Source organism: Ursus maritimus, unplaced genomic scaffold (assembly GCF_017311325.1).
Source record: "Ursus maritimus isolate PB19 unplaced genomic scaffold, ASM1731132v1 scaffold_20, whole genome shotgun sequence".
NCBI classification, from domain to species: Eukaryota; Metazoa; Chordata; class Mammalia; order Carnivora; family Ursidae; genus Ursus; species Ursus maritimus.
This window is the reverse complement of record NW_024424453.1, coordinates 47,221,060-47,238,717: the sequence shown is the minus strand read 5'-3', so window position 1 is coordinate 47,238,717 and position 17,658 is coordinate 47,221,060. Positions and strand designations below refer to the sequence as shown.

At 44.6% G+C, this 17,658-nt stretch overlaps 3 protein-coding genes and 1 pseudogene across 3 annotated transcripts in view; 2 read left to right on the top strand and 2 right to left on the bottom strand.

Moving 5' to 3' along the window:
- SEC22C (SEC22 homolog C, vesicle trafficking protein) overlaps nucleotides 1–15,863 on the bottom strand; it is a 46,070-nt gene extending 30,207 nt beyond the window's left edge. The window contains exon 1 of the mRNA XM_008709846.2: nucleotides 15,796–15,863. The gene's annotated coding sequence lies outside the window, so the exon portion shown is untranslated. The remainder of the gene's footprint in view (nucleotides 1–15,795) is intronic.
- Nucleotides 1,888–4,879, top strand: SS18L2 (SS18 like 2). Its single transcript, XM_008709857.2, has 3 exons — nucleotides 1,888–2,074; nucleotides 2,336–2,412; nucleotides 4,332–4,879. Exons 1-3 carry the CDS (start codon nucleotides 2,006–2,008, stop codon nucleotides 4,417–4,419), a joined length of 234 nt encoding a protein of 77 aa, XP_008708079.1. The 5' UTR covers nucleotides 1,888–2,005; the 3' UTR covers nucleotides 4,420–4,879.
- On the bottom strand, nucleotides 10,127–11,381 carry LOC103682102 (annotated as a pseudogene).
- A 24-nt stretch (nucleotides 15,864–15,887) lies between the features above and the next one.
- The window catches only part of NKTR (natural killer cell triggering receptor), a 54,683-nt gene continuing 52,912 nt past the window's right edge, over nucleotides 15,888–17,658 (top strand). The window contains 2 exon segments of the mRNA XM_008709820.2: nucleotides 15,888–16,173; nucleotides 16,358–16,438. Of these exon segments, the coding sequence (XP_008708042.2) occupies nucleotides 16,008–16,173; nucleotides 16,358–16,438 (247 nt within the window). The 5' untranslated portion in view covers nucleotides 15,888–16,007.

Sequence of the window (17,658 nt, the reverse complement as noted above, 5' to 3'; positions counted from 1 at the left end):
CAGTCAGTTTCTACAAGTGATGCTTCTCAAAGCTTAGATCACCAACCCAGCCCTTGACCCTGAGTTCCAGACCCAAATAGCCAGCCACAAACTTCTACATCTCCATATGACATCACCTTGCATGCACATGTCCACGGCTGACTTTATCATTCTTACTTCCAGTCAGTTTCTCCTTCACTATTCCCTGTCTCTATAAATGACATCACCAGTCTCTCAGTTGCCTAAGCCCGGACACCAGAAGTCATCCTTAATTACTCCTCTCTCCCTCCACCATTAATTCCCTAAGGCCCGCCAACTCAACTCCTTTCAAACGCAGATTTCTTTTTTCACTGCTCCCACCATTTTTGGCCTGCACACCTGCAGCAAATAGCCCTCTCCATGTTTTGTTTTTTCTTGTCTGGCTGCCCTACCTTTCACCACATTATAGCCAGGAAAACTCTAAAATGCATCTCTGACCTCATTTCTCTTTTGCCTAAAACCATCTATGGCTCTGACTATTCCTAGGGGAGAGTCCAGGCTCTGGATATCTGTCACTTGGGTAACTTCTACTTCCTCTTCATACAGAAACATCTGGACTCCTGGAGGGCTTTCTCTGTATGCTGGACCAGGTTGGTCCCCTGCGCCTGCCCCAGCTTAACACCATCTCTGTTATTGTCATTCCTCATTTGTCTAAACAACAACAGAGCTGCATAGGACTAAGCAAGGCCTGCACTCTGCTGATGGTTCCTTCTCTGCCCACTCTGTTTTCTGCAGAACCTCTGGGGACTTTCCCTGGGGAGGGAGCCTGGTTTGTGGTTACTAGTACAGGCTCGGGAAGCAGGAAGCCCTGCAGGTGTGTTGCCCCACTTTTCTCACTGGGTTTACCCCTCTGTGAAATGGGATGAAAGCTGACTCCTCCCAGGATTGAATAAGGGGACTATGGAGGGAGAGCCCAGCAAAAGCAGATGAGACTGCTCTGGATCGGGGCACCACGCAGGGAAATGAAGCTCTATGAGGCAGAATTGCCCCAGACCCCTTTTGAGTAAAGTCTTCCAAGATCTTTCTCCCAAATGATGTGACTACTGCTCACTCTGTGCTGCAGGGAAAACCAACCTTGTTCCCATGTCCATAATGGGTGGGCTGAACAAGAGAGAAGTCAACCACTTCTGAGTTTCAGGGGTTGCCAGCTGTAACTCTTTGGCTCAGGTGGGTGGGCCCCACTTCCTTCTTTCATCTTGCAGCGACCCACTTCTGCAGTATGGTGCGTGGGCAGTAGTTAAGAACAAGGGTTCTAAAGCCATACTGCCTGTGGACAGATACCGACCGGCTTTGCCCGTAGTAGCTGTGAGATCTTAGGCAGGTTACTTCACCTGTTTTCTCGTCTGCAAAATGGAGAAAATAATACTGCTTTTTAGGGCTGTAAGCCTAATAAGCATCATTACCACCCAAAGTAAAAATAGGCACATGTGCGAGTTTCTCCCTCAGCAAAGAGTAAAGCTAACACCAGTGTTTTCCGAGGCCCTGCAGGGCTTGGCTTGGCAGAGGCGAAGGCTAGGGTTCACGCTCCAGACGCATATCTGGAGGCACCAGAGTGATGTCGAAAGAGGGAGGAGTGGACTTGGAGCCAGAAATCTGGTTTCCGGCCACGATTCCCTTGTGACCCTGGGCAAGGTACTCCCGCAGACAGAGGGGACACAGTGCCTAAGAGGCGAGGAGCTGACGCCGGGCCCCGCCCCCGAGGCTAGCCCTCCAGACTGCGCAAATGCAAAGGAGGGGCAAACAACTCTGAGCCCCAGGGGCGGGGCCGAGGCCGACGCTCTGAGCATCGCTTTCGCGCGCCCAATCAGAAATGACGTTCCGCCGGCTCAGTCAACGGGAGGACCCAATCAACGTCGAGAGCGTGGGTCCCGCCTATCGTAGTTCCCTGTTGCGGCCGTAGTGCGTCTGGAGCTGAGCAGGTTGGCTCCGGTCTGGATGCGCCGGGGTCCGCAGGGCCCGAGGCCGGGGTCCAACCTGGCTTCCCGGGATGTCGGTGGCCTTCGTACCGGACTGGCTGAAAGGAAAGGCGGAAGTCAATCAGGAGACGATCCAGCGGGTGAGCGCTAACTCGGGCAGAGAGACGTTCCTTAGTTGAGATCCCAAGGGGTGAGGGTGCGGCAAGCTTCCTGGAATGAGCGGCACCCCAGCTCAGGCTTGTAGTGTGCGCGGTGGATGACTTGCAGGGGTATGGAGTGAGATGGGAACGAAGTTGGCAAAGGCACCGGGGCAGGACAGCCCCGCACTGGAGAGAGTTTGGGGGCAGTGTTCCCGGCTGTCCCGATGACGCGCTGCACTGACCCCTTCTCTGGTGTTTCAGCTCTTGGAGGAGAATGACCAGCTCATCCGCTGTATCGTGGAGTATCAGAACAAAGGCCGGGCGAATGAGTGCGTCCAGTAAGTACCCGCCCCACCCCCCGACTTTTGAGTGTAGGGTGAAACCAGTGTGGTGAGACAGCAGCTGTCCTGAACTAGGAGTCTTGGGTGCTTGATCCCTGGTGAGGCTCAGAGAGGTTACTTACCTGCCCAAGACTACGCAGACAGCACATTGTGAAGCCTGGCGTCAGACGTGGCACCCTCTTCAAAATTTGAATTATGCTCATTGTAAACCTCCTTCACATAGACAGGTCTGCTGACAACAGGGATGCGGAAGGGAGCACATGGAAAACTAGTCTCAGGAGGTGCGAGCTCTGGCCCCTTTCCCCTCATGGATCCCCAGCTTATCCTTTTTCTGAGTGGGTCAGACCATCAGACTGCTAAGTTCCTTTCTTTCTTGATTTCTTGATTTCTTTCCTCTCTCTCTCTTTCTCTTTTCCTTTCTTCCTCTCTTTCTTTCTTCTCTCTCTCCATGCCCAGCATGGAGCCCAACAGGGTGTCTTGAACTCACCACCCTGAGATCAAGATCAAGACCTGAGCTGAGCTGAAGACACTGAGCCACCCAGGCGCCCCGCCACCTTCATTTTCTAACTTGCAGTCAGTTCTGTAATGCACACAGGGACCAATAAAAGACTTCCAAGTTAGGCCAAAGGCAAATTCTGCACAGTAATTGAATGTGCTCTCAAGCTATATACCAAAATTAGAGAAAATAGTCTCTTTTCTAAATGTACTCCAGGAATTATGCTCCATTTCTTATAGAAAAATACATTATTTCATTCTTACTGAAGACATCTCTAAGAAAACCATGCTTTTCCCATCCCCTAAAAAAATCACCTATGGTTCCTCACTGAATAGCTCAATGAAATAGTAGAGATACCCATCTTTGGGTAAGTCTTTACATTTGGTTCTGCCATCTGGTAATTTGCTTTTTTGCAGTTTATAGTAAACTCTCATTTTTCTATATGGAAAATAGTTGCAAAACATTCCTTTTGGTGTAGTGATTCTCAGCCTATGGGTAAGAAAGTTATCAAAATTTCTTGGTGGGCTTTTTCACATTGCATGGGTCATGCTTCCTGCCCACCCCCCCCAGTCTGCTGTGTCTTCCTGGGTAGAGAATTTTACCCCTTGATTGAGAATCACTACTATAGTAAGCTCATATTGATACCACAGAAGTGCCTTGTCCCTTCTTTAACTTTGTTCCACAAATATTTTTTAATTACTACTGAGTACCAGGCACTGTTTCAGCGACTGGGGAATCAGTACCAAAACAAGCTCTGCTTTTTATCAAATCAGGTACCAGCTCTGTTCTTATGGACTTTACATTCTAGAGTCTAGAATCTAGAGGGAGGAAATCATACAGTTAGGCATGTAATAGTACGTGCTTTGAGTAAGAGTAAAACAGGCTAATTGTTGGGAAGGGGTGCTCTTTTACACTGCAGCCAGAACTCAGTGAGCAAAGGGAAGGTGGTAGGAGCTGAGGTCAGAGAGATAACTAGAGGCCCCAGTCGTATAGAGCCTTGTAAGCCACCAGAAGGGCTAGAAAGGCTCAGCTTTACTCAGAATGAGATGGGAGCCTTTGGGGGGTTTTAATCATAGGTATGGCAAGCCTTGCCTTAAACTGCACAATAATCACTTAAGTTACTATGTGAGGACTAGAGTAGGAGTGCAAAGGTAAAGCAGGGAGACCAGTTAGGACAATGGTCCAATACAATAGTCTAAGCAAGGATAGTGGCCTGACCCAGAGAGGTAGTGATGAAAGTGATAAGTGAGAACAGATGGATTCTAGATAGATTTTCATTGGTGTTAAACAAGGAGGTTGGTGATGCTGAACCATCCAATCAATAGATGTGCCATTCCAGGAGTGGGTAAATTCCTTTCCAGTCTTTTGTTCATGTTCAGCAAAACAAAGCCTCTAATTTTTGCCTCTTTTTCACGCATAGGTACCAGCATGTGTTACACAGAAATCTCATTTATTTGGCTACCATCGCAGATGCCAACCCAACCAATGCTTCAAAGGCAATGGAATAATCTTTCAGTTGGCTGTCATGAGGAGTAATTGAGTGTAATCCATGTCCAAGAAGTAAAGACAGGATCTCTACCAACCCAACTGCTTAAAACATGACTGAACCTTCCGTGGCTCTTTTTAAAATGTAAAAATGTGAAGAAAGCTACTAAATGAACTGTATTCTCAGTGTAAATATCTATTTTAATAATTAAGCAGATTAAGTTGACTCCAGATGTCCTCTTTCCTGAAATAGGCATATTTGGGTAACAGAGATATCATGGGCATCTTCAATTCTACCTTTTCAGTTTCAACATAAAGAGGAAACTGAGCAGGTGGTGGGCAACCAACAGAAATTGGCGAGACTCCTAACTGCGGCCCTGCGGAATGGATGTGTAACTCTGTGCTCCCTCCTACCAGTTTGTAGTTGTGGACCTCATTATTCTTTTCAGGTTGCTTTGAAATAAAGCTTGCCTTTCCACAAAACACTCATATTGAGGTATAGAGAGTTTCATATGGTAAGTGTTCCATTTGGCCTTCCGGAAAAACTAAGGACTTAAAAATATAAGTAACAACACCATTATCATTGTTAACAAAGTCAATAGTAATTCTTAGTTATTACTTAATATCACCTAATAATATCTTTTCAAATACTTTTTAAAAATACCTTCTTCCTCCTATCTTTTTAAGGTTCTTGGCTGGGGCTCTATCCCAAAAGACAGATTAACAAAAGAAAGTTTTATGTGACATGGGAGCCCTTCATAAAAAAATAAAGACCCAAAGAAACAATTAAACCTGAGTATTTTTATATGGGATTTGATGAAAAGTGGAAAGCTGTGGAAAACTGAGAAGACAGAAGGGTATCAGCTAAGTGTAGTAAATTGGGGAAACTTAGCATGGCCTTGTCATTCAAATTCTCAGTGTCCCTCCATTGTAAGAGATAAGGATGCTCCTTTCTTCTGGGTATCGGGAGGGCACCTCTCACATGGGGGTCTCATGACCTGCTTCATGGGAGGTCAGAGAGTCCTTCCAGCATCTGCCATTTCTCAGATTCTTCGGCTTGAAATATTCAGTAAGGCAAAGTACCCTATTTTGGAGCAGCAGCCCTGTCAATTATAGAATGTCTTTTTGTTATTTGTCTAACTCAGGATCCAAACAAGATTCATACGCTGCATTGTGCTGATGTCCCCTAAGTCTCTGTAAAAAGTACTTAGCAGTTCCCCTTGTTCTTTGCCCTTTGTTGGAAAAACTAGGTCATTTGCCCTAAAATTTCTCATATTCTGGATTCGCCTAGTGTATCCCTATGGTGTCATTAAATATGTCCTACTGTTGCCCACTTTTACTATAAACTGGTAGATGTAGAGGCTCATCCAGACTCAGATTCTAATATTTTTGCAAGTATACATCATAGGAGGTAAGAGGTACTTGCTTTTCACATCACACCAGAAATGACCTGATTTGATTTATTAATCAGGTACCCAATAGCCTTCTGCTTAAATTATGATCTACCTAGTTTTGATCCATTGTTTCATTAGGGATTGCATACTGGTGAGTTCCTATTTTATCATCCCTTCTGCCTTTATTAGCTTTGCTCAATAAAGAACTTTCCCTCTTTGAGGCTTATCTGTAAAATAAGGCAAGGAGATTTTCCTAAGTGAACCTAAAATTAGAACATCCAGTGCCTGGATCCTTTTGTAGGAATCAAGGGTTGCAACCCAGAGAGACTATAATGTGTAAATAGTGAAGCGAGACCTCATTTTGAATCCCAGCTCAATTGCAACTTCTGAGAGCTCTTGTTTCCCTATAAAATGAGGATAATGAAAGTAGTATCTGCCTCCTGAGGCTGTGAGATTGAGATACTGTGGCTGAGAGCTGGCCACGAAGTAAACACTCAATGTGTGTGTTAATGTGTGCTCTGATGTGTTGTTATCTGAGGGCTCTGGCCCTTTCGGGCCCTTCTCAAGTTTGGGAAGAAGCCTGTTCTTTGTTCCCTCACCCTTTCTTCCATCCTTAGGGTTCTAGCCTTTTAATAGACCCCCCCATTCATGGGGTTGGTGCCCATACTGTATGCCAAGTGGGCTGCTCATGGGCCTGACCTGGTCTGCAGATATGATGGGCACTATGCAATGTTTTTAGTTTTGAATTAGTTGCTAACATTTAGAGGGGATTTCCCATTAAACCTGGATTTCTAGCAATGCTGGGCCTGCAGGTCCACATGGCAACCATCAGCTGGAGTTGGATGGCAGCTGTCTCCCTTTACTAGGCAGCTTGACTTGTTTACATATGAGAGCTGGAATGAGAGCACCAGCTGATGTTTCAGTTTGGGTATCACCTAAAACAAGCCCGAGACAAGGCCTTGGGTGCTGTTTATTTGGGAGATGATCTCAGGAAGTAGGAATAAGGCCATGAGGAGAGTGAGACAGAGAAAAAGCCACTAAATGGGTGCGTTACCAAGGTCACTGCTATAGACAATAAGGGCCCAATCCAGGGTGGGGGGACCATCTCCAAAGCATACAAATCTCCCAGAAGTGTCCGCCAGAGTTGGGGTTGCCTACAGGGGAGTTAGCTCTCCTGGACTAATAAGCAGCCTTTGTAGCCAAGTCGGCCCTAGATGTCAGAGGAGGAAGAAAGTAAAAAGCTGCATGGCAGCCCCTGAGATGGGCTTCTGCCAGAACAAGGTGAGTCTGACCTTGTAGGAACTGTCTCCTACTGGCAAGGTAGGCGAGGGTCTGTGACAGAGCATCAGAGGTTTCAATGTGTGGGCTCTGAGCAAGCCAGTAGAGCCTATAGCAGTCAAGTGTAGCAGGGGCAATAGCCTTGAAGACAAAGTCCAGTTCTCCCTCAGAGGGAAGGAGTTTGTGACCTGCTGGGTTCCCCCCCCCCCTTTGTCTCTTGGAAGGTATTTCAGTCCACGTTTAGAAGACTGAAGCAGGGCAAATCACAAGCCTCTGGAAATGGCCAAGGCTATTTAAGCCACAGTTTATCCTATTCTCCAGAGGGCCCTTTTCTGGGGAGATACACCAGAGAAGCTGGGGCAGGCCAGTTAGCTGTCTTATGTGCCCCAGCTTACCTCTACCTGTCTGCTTTCAGAGACAGCCTGAGGCACAAATATCTGCCATCCCTCTTAAAGGACCCAGAAATCAATATAGTGGTGAAAGGTGATTTAAAAAGATAAAGACCAAACCTGACCAGAATGTATTAACCGCTGTCTCTTCTCAGACGACTTCCTGCTTCAAGATTAAGCCTCTACTCAGCCTGTCTGCCCTTTTCCAACTCTCAGGGTCAGGCTGATCTCCCAACAGCCTACACAGGGCCTGGGCCTTTCTCTGGGGTTTCCAAGCCTGCTTCCCAGGATTTGCAACTGTGGTGACACTTCTGTCATTATCACATTCTCCTGAGATGAGGATATGGAACAAAGAAAGCAGATAATTTGAGGTTAGGTTTATTCCACAAAATGTGAAGCTATTTTTCCACTTCCTCATGAGGGTTTTTGACATCCCAGTCTGACTTTGGGGGACCCCAAGTAACAATATGGCTAGGGAGGAAAGGACGTTCAGTGCTATCTCATGCTATTGAACCTCTGTAATAAACTTCTGTTACTAAGGTGATCCTGAGTATATTTCTTAAGCTGGATACATAGTATCTTCATTTTGTTGTTACTCTACCTCACACATAATATGGTTTTGATTCCATTTTAATAAAAGCAATTTTAATTAATTAATGTTACCTCTTTTCCCAGTGAAAATCCTACAGATTCTTCTGGAATCTAGATGTTCTGTTCAGTCCCTGGGGCCTTTCTTTCTTTCCTAAATCTTTTTAATAAGAGTCTAGGGTCCAAACGGAGGTTGTTTTCATTTGTTTGTGATTCAAAAAATATTTATTGATCCGCTAGTATGTGCTGACAGTACTGCAGTGAGGAAGCCAGATAATGACACTGCTCTCATGGAAACTTTATTCTTATATAAAGAAGATAACAGAGTATAAATAACCTGTATTTATGGGGGAGACAGGCAATACAATATAAACAATCAAGGAAAGCTTTACATGGTAATAAGTGCTGTGCAGAGAATTACAACAGGGTCATGTGCTGGAGAGTGTCTGGGTGGCTACTTTCAATTATGGAATCAGGAATGACCCGGGGAGGTAACACTGCAGCTGAGATACGAATAACAAGGAAACTGACACGTGACCAACACGGAACCTAGCCGTGCAGGCAGAAGCAAGAGCTATGCAAAGACCTTTCATTCCAACTGTTTTCTCTCTCCCTCTCTCTCTCTCTCTCTCTCGTCCATTTATAGAGCAGTATTCGCCTATGTGGTCATCAACTCAATTATACCATGAGCTCTCATTTGACCAGGCCTTGTGCTGGGCTCTACAGTAAGGAAAATAGAGGAGAAGGGGCACTGGGCCCTGCTTTCAGGTAGTTCCTCATAAGCCTGGCAAGACAAAAGAGACCCACACCCAGGCATGGACCAGGGTACTAAGCAGGACCAAGGATGCTGAGAAATTGTCCAGATATTGAAGCTGCAGGTATTCCAAGTGGAAATTATCAAGTGCTTATATATCATAGAAAAAGCCTATGCTTTTCAATTCCTGAGCACTCTTTTGTCTGCAAACAAAAAACTGCCAGTTGCAGCAGCAGCTTTCAGCATCCTACTCATTCCTCGAACTTCACTCCTTTAATTGTGCTGCAACGGACTCCCAACAGTCCATAGCCATATCTCTATCCTGAGACTTTTTTCTAAAACTGAAGTCTGCCTTGCCCAGGCATAGCAGACCAGAAGAACCTAGGGATTACCAAGCTGGAACAGTTCTCAACTAATGACTACTGGTAGATGGAGTATTGACATCCCAGCTCCCTCACCCCTCCAAAGGGACAATTCCAAGATGTTTCTTCTTCTGTACTGGTTGCCAGTTCCCCATCAGAGTTAAGCTCTAATCACCAATATGGTAGCTGGCTTAATAGCACACACTTTACTGCCTATCTTCCTTGTTCACTTCTCTACCATCTAGATGGAGTTTCCTAGGGCCACTTCTCAAATAAGCAACTTGGGGCTCAAACCATTGTCTGAGAGTCTTCTTCTGAGAGAAACAACCAAGGTACCAGTTGTTTAATGCCATACCCTTGATGGGTAGACCCAGATGGACTGGCTAGGCAAATGTAGCTTCCATTAGCACCACAGCAGATGAAAAATGTTTACCAAAACCCAATCTACTTGTAAAAACTAGGGTCTAGAAAAAGCATCAGAGCCAAGGAGTCAGAATTTAGAGCTTGAAATCAGAGAACAAGCTGATCAACACAGAGTAAGGAACCTGACAAGAAGTGCTTGTTGAAGTGAGTTTTTCATATGAATTTGATGGCATCCAAGCTCCCCGCTAAAAAGGATGAAGCATTAGATATTTGTGAAAACACAATCACTCTTTAAAAAAAGTTAGTGGGGAAAAAAGCTACTTGCCTAAAAGGCCAAAATATGGGTACAGTATCCACAATTAGTGTGACTTCTTAGACTTCTTTTTTTTTAAGAATTAAGGTGACTTCTTAGACTTTTTTTAAAATTTAAGATCTTTATTAACAGGTGCTTGCTGTTTATTGACTTTTTTGAAAAAATCAAGTTGTAACCAAATTTGTATTACAAGTTAAAAATGAGGTTCTTAAAAATCTCAACTTGACCAGATATGAAACAATTAAAAAACCTTTAAAGGTGTATTGAGAAAAAACAGGCTTTAAAAAAAAAAAAAAAACATGTTTGTCATTACCAAAAAGAGATGTCTTTAGGTAACAATAATAAAAATCCCATGCTGCATAGATAATGTGGATAGTTCTATTTATCTGGTCAATGGGCAAAAAGCAAGCACTTAAGATCTTCAGCTCCAATCTTCTGCTCATTTCTTGTTGCTGGAATTTCATCTTTTCTTCGTGTTGGATGACTAAACCAGATGATGGTAGAGATAGTAAGCCAGCGTTTACTCAGCCCAGCCCTGCTCAGCCTTGGGAGCCCACGAATTCTCAGCTGGTAGATTGGCTGCTTTTGTCTCTTTGCCATCTTGTGGTTTAGGGTTTTCTGGGGGTCTGCATCTGTAATTGAAGTTGCGGCGGTACCGACATTGAGGTGGCTGCTGACCTTGGGTCTCATCGCCTTGTTTTCCTTATTTTCCTCATTGCCATCCTCTCTAGGCTGTCGTTGGCCAGGAGGCCCCCTGCAGAATCATGGTCTATAACCCCGATACATATTGTCTCACTGGTCTGCCTTGTTCTCCTGCACCCTGGTTGTCAGCACCTTCTATTCACTTCACTTCTCCCTGCACAGGAGAATTGGAATACTGTGGTTGTCGCCCATAGGGTCTCCCCATGTAGTAAGGTGGCGTCGCCCTCGGTAGGGCCAGTGCTGTTGGGCCTGGCCTTCGGGAGCACTTTCCGATCCCTCGTTTTTTTCCCTGCTCTCACTATTCTGCTAATTCTGCGGGGAATTGCGTGGTGGACCCCCGCGATGTGGATAGCGTCGATAATGGTTACGGTGGGCTGCATATTTAGTGCCTTACACTGGAACTCCACCAGGGCCTGTCGCATTTGCTGCCTCCACACCCTTTTCTCCTTCAACAACATCAAACTCCACAGTCTCTCCATCTTCCTGGGGTAGGTACTTCCTGGGGTTATTCCTTATCGAAGTCTGGTGTACAAACACATCTTCCTTGGGGTCATTCCTGTTGATGAAACCATATTCCTTTCTTACATTGAACCATTTTACTGGTCCCAAAACCTTCATTGAGAAGACATTCTTGTCCCCGATGGCAGGTGCCGTGGATGTGAGACCCCCGGGCCGCCGCCCGTGGTGCCTGGCATGGTGTAGGCAGCGCTGAGGGCGGGGGCGGCGGGCAGCTGCTGGGTCTCGGCCTCGCTGCTCACCGTTGCAGTGATGGTGATTGGGGCCGGATACGGCAGCTGCAGCTCCTCCAGGGGTGTGATGGCAACTAGGCCAGTGGTGGGGGTTCAGGGCTCTCTGGGGTTCATTCTTCACTCCCGATGGAGTGCGACTTCTTAGGCTTCTTAGTTGGCAGCCATTGCCTCAGGGGCCATCTCTGTGCTGCCATACCCCCATCCTTCTCTGGGTTACTAGCCCCACCCCAAGCTGATCAGTCACGGTACCTGCCCACTACTGTGGCCATCAAGACTTATGGGCGTATGAACCTCATCATGTCAATCAGATCTCTCTCTGGACTTTTTCTCACTGGGGCTGGCAGGAAAAGTGCTTTCCCCTCAGACTTCCAGGGTATAAGGATGTATGCTTGGAGCTGCTATGGCCATGTCCCCTGACCCTCATGGAGAAAGCCCATCTGCTCTTGACTAATATCATGAGAATGTTATTCTATCAAAATACACATTTTTTCTGTAAAATGAAATAGTCTACTCCTTATTTTCCACAAAAAAAGAAATCTAGGATTTAAAAAAATGTGTTTTCAGACTTTCAGTACAGATTCTGTTATCAAATTCTGATAATATTTGTTGCTGTGTTGTAGGTCGTAAGATTACCTCCAGGTTTGATGATTGGCTAGGACTCACAGGACTCAGCATATAATTGTACTCCTCACAGCTATGATTTATTACAGCAAAAGAATACAACGCAAATCAGCAAAGGGAAAAGGCATATGTGGTAAAGCCCAGAGGAAACCAGGTTCAAACCTCCCCCTCCCAATGGAGTCACACAGTATGAGCTTAATTCCTCCAGGGATGAATCCTAACATGTGAGAAATGTCTACCAGGGAGGTTCATTAGAGACTCAGTGCCCAAAGCTTTTACTGGGGGATGGTCACATACGTATGCATCCTCTGCCTAATACATACCAAATTTCCAGATTCCCAGAAGGAAAGCAGGTGTTCAGCATAAACCATATTGTTTGCTCAAATAGTTTAGGCAGAGTGAAGCACTCTAATCATTTAACTGAAATTTTCTGTAAGTATAGGAAATTGATTACCATACAGGTTCCCAGATTCCACCCACAGGCCAACATTTCAAGCAGGTCTATCTTTAGAAAGATAGGTCTTAGACCTATTCTTTTCTGCACAATTTCCCATTTAAGATATAGGATATCCTTTTATTTAAAAAATGGTGTAAGCAAATAAGGTAGAATCGCACATCTTCTCATTAGATTCCTCTTCTCTCCTTTTTACTTTTTTTGTCCTTTCCCTAAGTTACACAAATGTGAAAGTTAATTTGGTAGAGATCCCTGCTTGAGGCTAAACTGCTATTACAGAGGATATACTGAAAGAGCTGAGATGCAATACATAGATAACCAATACACCATATATTGGGATAATCATATGCCTTTTCTTTAATCTGTTAATATGGTGAATTATAGGAATAGATTCTCTGATGCTGAACCATCTTTGCATTCCTGAATTAAAGGCAACTAGGTCATGAACATTTTGGGGCTTAAAAGCTGCTAAACTCCATTTCCTAATATTTTATTTGGATTTTTAAATCCATGTTTATAATGAGATTGGTCTATAACTTTCTTGCCCTATTTTTGTTTGGTATCGGTATTACAAGATAAGTTAGGTAGCTGTCTTTATCCATTTTCTAAAATATTTTGATTGAGAAAAGATTATTGATCCTTAAGGGTCTGGTAAAATGTGCCTATGAAACAATGTGGAACTTGTGTTTTTGGAAAGGAAGACTATGTTTGTTCTTACTGGTTTTATTATGAGTAATTTCAAAAAAATATAAAAGTAGAGAACAGAGCTCAAAAATCCCCATATACCTCTCATCTAGATGCAATAATTATCAAGATTTTGCCACATTTGTTTCACTTATTATATCTAAAAAACTAAGAACATTTTCTTGCATAACCAAAATTTCATTAGCTTTATCTTCATTATAGATATCTAACAAAATTCAGTATATTTCCTTGATTTCACCTAACATCTGCATTATCAAATTTCCTATTTGGTTATGTCAAAATGTCCTTCACAGTTGTTTGGAAGGAGATTAGGGATTATTAATTCAATTTCTTGAATGGTTGCTAGTTTATTCAGGCCTTCTATTTCTTTGAGTCAATTTTGGTAATTTCTATTTTCTAGAAAATTATGTTTCATCTAAATTTCCCCATTAGTACTCCTGATTAGTTTTGCCAGAGCCCTATCCATTGAAGTGCCAACTACTGGTGTAATCCCACTCTAAAAGGCTTAACACCCAGAATCATTACCTGAAAATTCCTACTACTAAGGGCTCTCAAAATTAAGCCTGAGTTTGTAAACTGCTTGGATATTAATTTTCTACTACTCTTGTGATGAGGAAGTATCAGTACTTTTGGTGGATGCTAGGCCTAGGCCTGCCTTGTCCCAGTAGTTTCTTCACCTTAACCACAGACCAAATAGCATACCTTATCCTCAAGTCATCTGAAATATTTAACTCACAGGACAGAATAAAAGAATTCTGAGCAAGGAGGGAACCTAGAAGGTATTTCCTCCTGCTTATTTTACAGATGAAGAAACTGAACTCCAGGATCAAAGTGATTTGTCCTACAACATATAATCAGTGGCAGGAAAGAAACTAGTGGAGTGTTAAGATAAAAATGAATTTCAGGAGATTTTTTCCACTTCTAGGTATATGCCCAAAGGAACTGAAAGCAGGATCTCAAAGAGGTATTTGTACACTCGTCTTCAAAGCAGCATTATTCACAATAGCCAAATGATGGATACAACCCAAGTGCCCATGCTGCTGATGAATGGATAAAGAAATTATGTTATATTTATACAATGGAGTATTATTTAGCCTTAGAAGAAAGAAGGAAATCCTCCAATATGTGAGAACATTGATGAAACTTGAGAACATTATGGTAAGTGAAACAAGTCAGTCACCGAAGGACACATAATTCCATGATTCCATTTAATACGTGGTAACTAAAACAGTCAAACTTACAGAAGCAAAGAATAAAAGAGTGGTTGCCAGGGGATGGGAAGAGGGGGACAGTAGTTGCTATAAATGGTTATAAAATTTCACTTATGCAAGATGAATAAATTCTAGAAATCTGCTGTACAACATGTGCCTATTGATAACAATACCATATTGTACACTTGAAACTCTGTTAAGGCTGGGGGTGGGGGGCTGGGTGGCTCATTGGGTTGAGCGTCCAACTCTTGATTTTGGCTCAGGTCATGATCTTGGGGTTGTGGGATCCAGCCCCCAGCCCTGTGCCAGGCTCCCCACTCAGCTAGGAGTCTGCTTGTCTTTCTCCCTCTGCTCCTCCCCTGACTTACAAGCTCGCTCTCAAATAAATAAATAAATAAATAAAATCTTACAATCTGTTAAGAGGGTAGATCTCATGTAAAGTGTTCTTACCACAACAAACTTTAAAAAAAAAAAAAAGGTAGAGTGGTTGCCTGAGGCTGGGTAGAGAGAATGCAGAATTACTGCTTAATGGATACAGAATTCCAGTTTTCCAAGATTAAAAATGTTCTGTGGCTAGATGGTGGTGATGATTGCATAACAATGTGAATATACTTACTGCCTCTGAACTGTACACTTAAAAATAGTTAAATGATAGTTTTGTCAGTGTATTTTACGGCTTTAAGAAAATAACTTAAAAACAAAGACAGTTTGGCCCTAGCATAAAGATACATGTAACAGTTAACAAAATAGAGTCCAGAAACAGAACTACACAAAGCCAAGGTAATTCAACTGACAAAAGGCAGGGTTGTTTTTTTTTTAACAAATGGTGATGGAAATACTCTGTTTCCATAGGGAAAAAACAAAAAAACAAAAACAAAAACAACGAGCCGCAACCTCTACCTGACACAATGAAAAATTCCAATAGATCTTAGACTTACAGGTAAAAGTTCTAGAAGAAAACACAGGAGAAAATCTTCAGGAGTTTGAGGTAAGCAGAGATTTCTTAGCACAGAAAAAGCACAAACCATATGAGAAAAGTGATCAAGTAACTTCACTAAAATTAAAAACTGCTTTGCACAAACCACCATCAAAACAACGAAACGACCCAGCTCAGGAGAAAACACTCGGAATTACATATAACAAAAGATTTGTATTTAGAACATTCACGTATCACCTGTTTAACAAAACAGTTGCACTCGGAACTCCCGCATTCAATAATAAGACGAACACAAATAAAACATGTGCAATGGTCTTGAACTGGCTCTTCACAAAAGATGAATGGCCATGAACAAAGACTATCCCTGCGACGCTGGCACCGAAGAAGGAACCGACGCACAACTAAGGCCTCTGAAGTGAAACATAACAGGAGGAGAGTGTCATAACTACGCCTTGCGACAAAGAAAACAGGCCAAAAGATCCGTCCATTCACTAAACCTCGACTTCATTTCTCACAGCTTGCTCGCAGGTGCAGACAACACGGAAGCAACGCGACACAGGAAAACGCGCAGACACTCACGGATCTTGAGGGAGGACGAGCGGAAATAGCGCAGGCGTGATCAGGGCTCCCAGATTGGGCGACTGACTCTAACGGCGGGAAGGGAGGGGGGAAGGGGCGGGGCAAAAAATGACTAGCTCAGGTATAGGAGCGTCGGGATAGAAGCTCCTCGGGAGCTCCCAGACACGCCTACCTGCGCGCGCACCCTTCGGTTAAACACCCCCTTCGAGCCTATGCTCTCGCGGTATTTGTCCCGACTCTCGCGGGGTTTAGCGTGGCACGGGGAGGCCGGCCCGGGGGAGGGGGTGGTGGTCGTTAGTGGCGTTGGGCTCTGGCCGCCGCGGTGGCAGCGCCTTCTCCTCCGCTCACGGAGAGCTGCTCAGGCTGGAGGCCAACCAGGTGAAGAGCTCGTCCTTACGTGTGTGCGCCCTGCTTGGGAGTCGGGAGGCCAGGGCTGGAGGGAACCCGGGGTCGGCCTCCCGTGGTGTCGCGACAGGCCGGCGCGAGGCGACCGTGGCGCGGGCTCCGCCCCAGCCCCAGCCCTAGCTCCCGCCCTGACCGCTTTCCTCCCCCTTTCTCCTAGCTCTTGCCGCCGCCTCGGTCGCAATGGGGGCGCAGGACCGGCCGCAGTGCCACTTCGACATCGAGATCAACCGGGAGCCGGGTGAGCCGGATACTGGGCTCCTGCGGGGGCCTGGACAATCCTTGGGGAAGGGGAGGGGTCTCCCCTCGTCAACCCTCCCCCAAGCCTTTTTGGGAGCGGGTAGGCGCAGTCAGCGCTACCTTTACTCCTGAGCGAAAATCGGTGCAGAGTGGCCCGGATCCACCACTCCCACCCCACTCAGAGTCCGGGCCTCGCCCTCCGAAGCCCCTTGCGGGGACACTCAGGCCTTGCAGTTCTGTACTGAGTGTTCGTACCATCCCTGGCGCCAAGGAAAGGGGTGCAGTCTGTCTCGGACTTTTTCTCTCTCTGTGTCTCTAAGGGGGCAAACACTCCAATTCCTATTTCTGGTATTTTTCTCTGCTGTGAGTTTTGGATTCGTATATTCTATATTTCCTGATTCTTGTATATCAGTAGGTTAACTCCCACTTCTATTTTTCCTTAAGTATCTTTAGAGGGAATTTCTTGGTTCGTGGAAAAATGACTTAGTGAAAGTCTTGCGTTGGTAAAGGGGAGTATACTGTACCAACAGAGACTTGCAGCACGCATGCATTTAGCATTAATGCTTCGTCTTTAGGGAATCCAGCCGTTCGTTAGTATATATTATTGAAAATAAAATATTTTCTTCTAAAGGGTAGTTCTTTCATTCTAAGTAGCAGAGTCTGCCGGGTTCCGAACTGTTTTCTTAGTCTTTTTTTTTTTTTTTTTAATCTGTGGCAGAAGTTTTAGTTGGAAACGTATATGCAGTCTTTGTGTAGCATCTTGTTCAGCAGATTCTTATTGAGAGCCTGTTACTGTTCAAGACTCTAGGGATATAGCAATGAATAAAACAAAGGACTCTCTTCCTTGTAGTTTGTATTCTATTGGGGGAAGGCAGACCATAAACAAGGGGGAAAAATACAGTGGCTTATAGTAGGGGTACTGCTTTAATATGTTGGTCAGAAAAGGCTGTTTTGAGATGACGGTTAGGCAGACATCTGAAGGAGATGGGGAGGTAAGCCATCGTAGAAATCTTTGAGGAGCACTCCTGGAGAAGGAAGTTAGTACAAAGGGGCTGAGGAGGGAGTGTGCTTTGGTGTTTGAAGAACTGCCAGAAGCCCAGGGTGGAGTAGAGGAGGGATGAGAGTAGCAGGAAATAGCTATAGACCATAGTAAGGACTTTTGACCTTGCGAGATAAGATATTGAAGTGTTTTGAGCAAAGGACTGTTGCGATCTTAGAACT

Coding starts and splice junctions, on each gene's coding strand:
- SS18L2 (XM_008709857.2), top strand. CDS start 2,006: ATGTCGGTGGCCTTCGTACCGGACTGGCTGAAAGGAAAGGCGGAAGTC. Junction 2,075..2,335: donor ATCAGGAGACGATCCAGCGG/GTGAGCGCTAAC, acceptor CTGGTGTTTCAG/CTCTTGGAGGAGAATGACCA. Junction 2,413..4,331: donor CGGGCGAATGAGTGCGTCCA/GTAAGTACCCGC, acceptor TTTCACGCATAG/GTACCAGCATGTGTTACACA.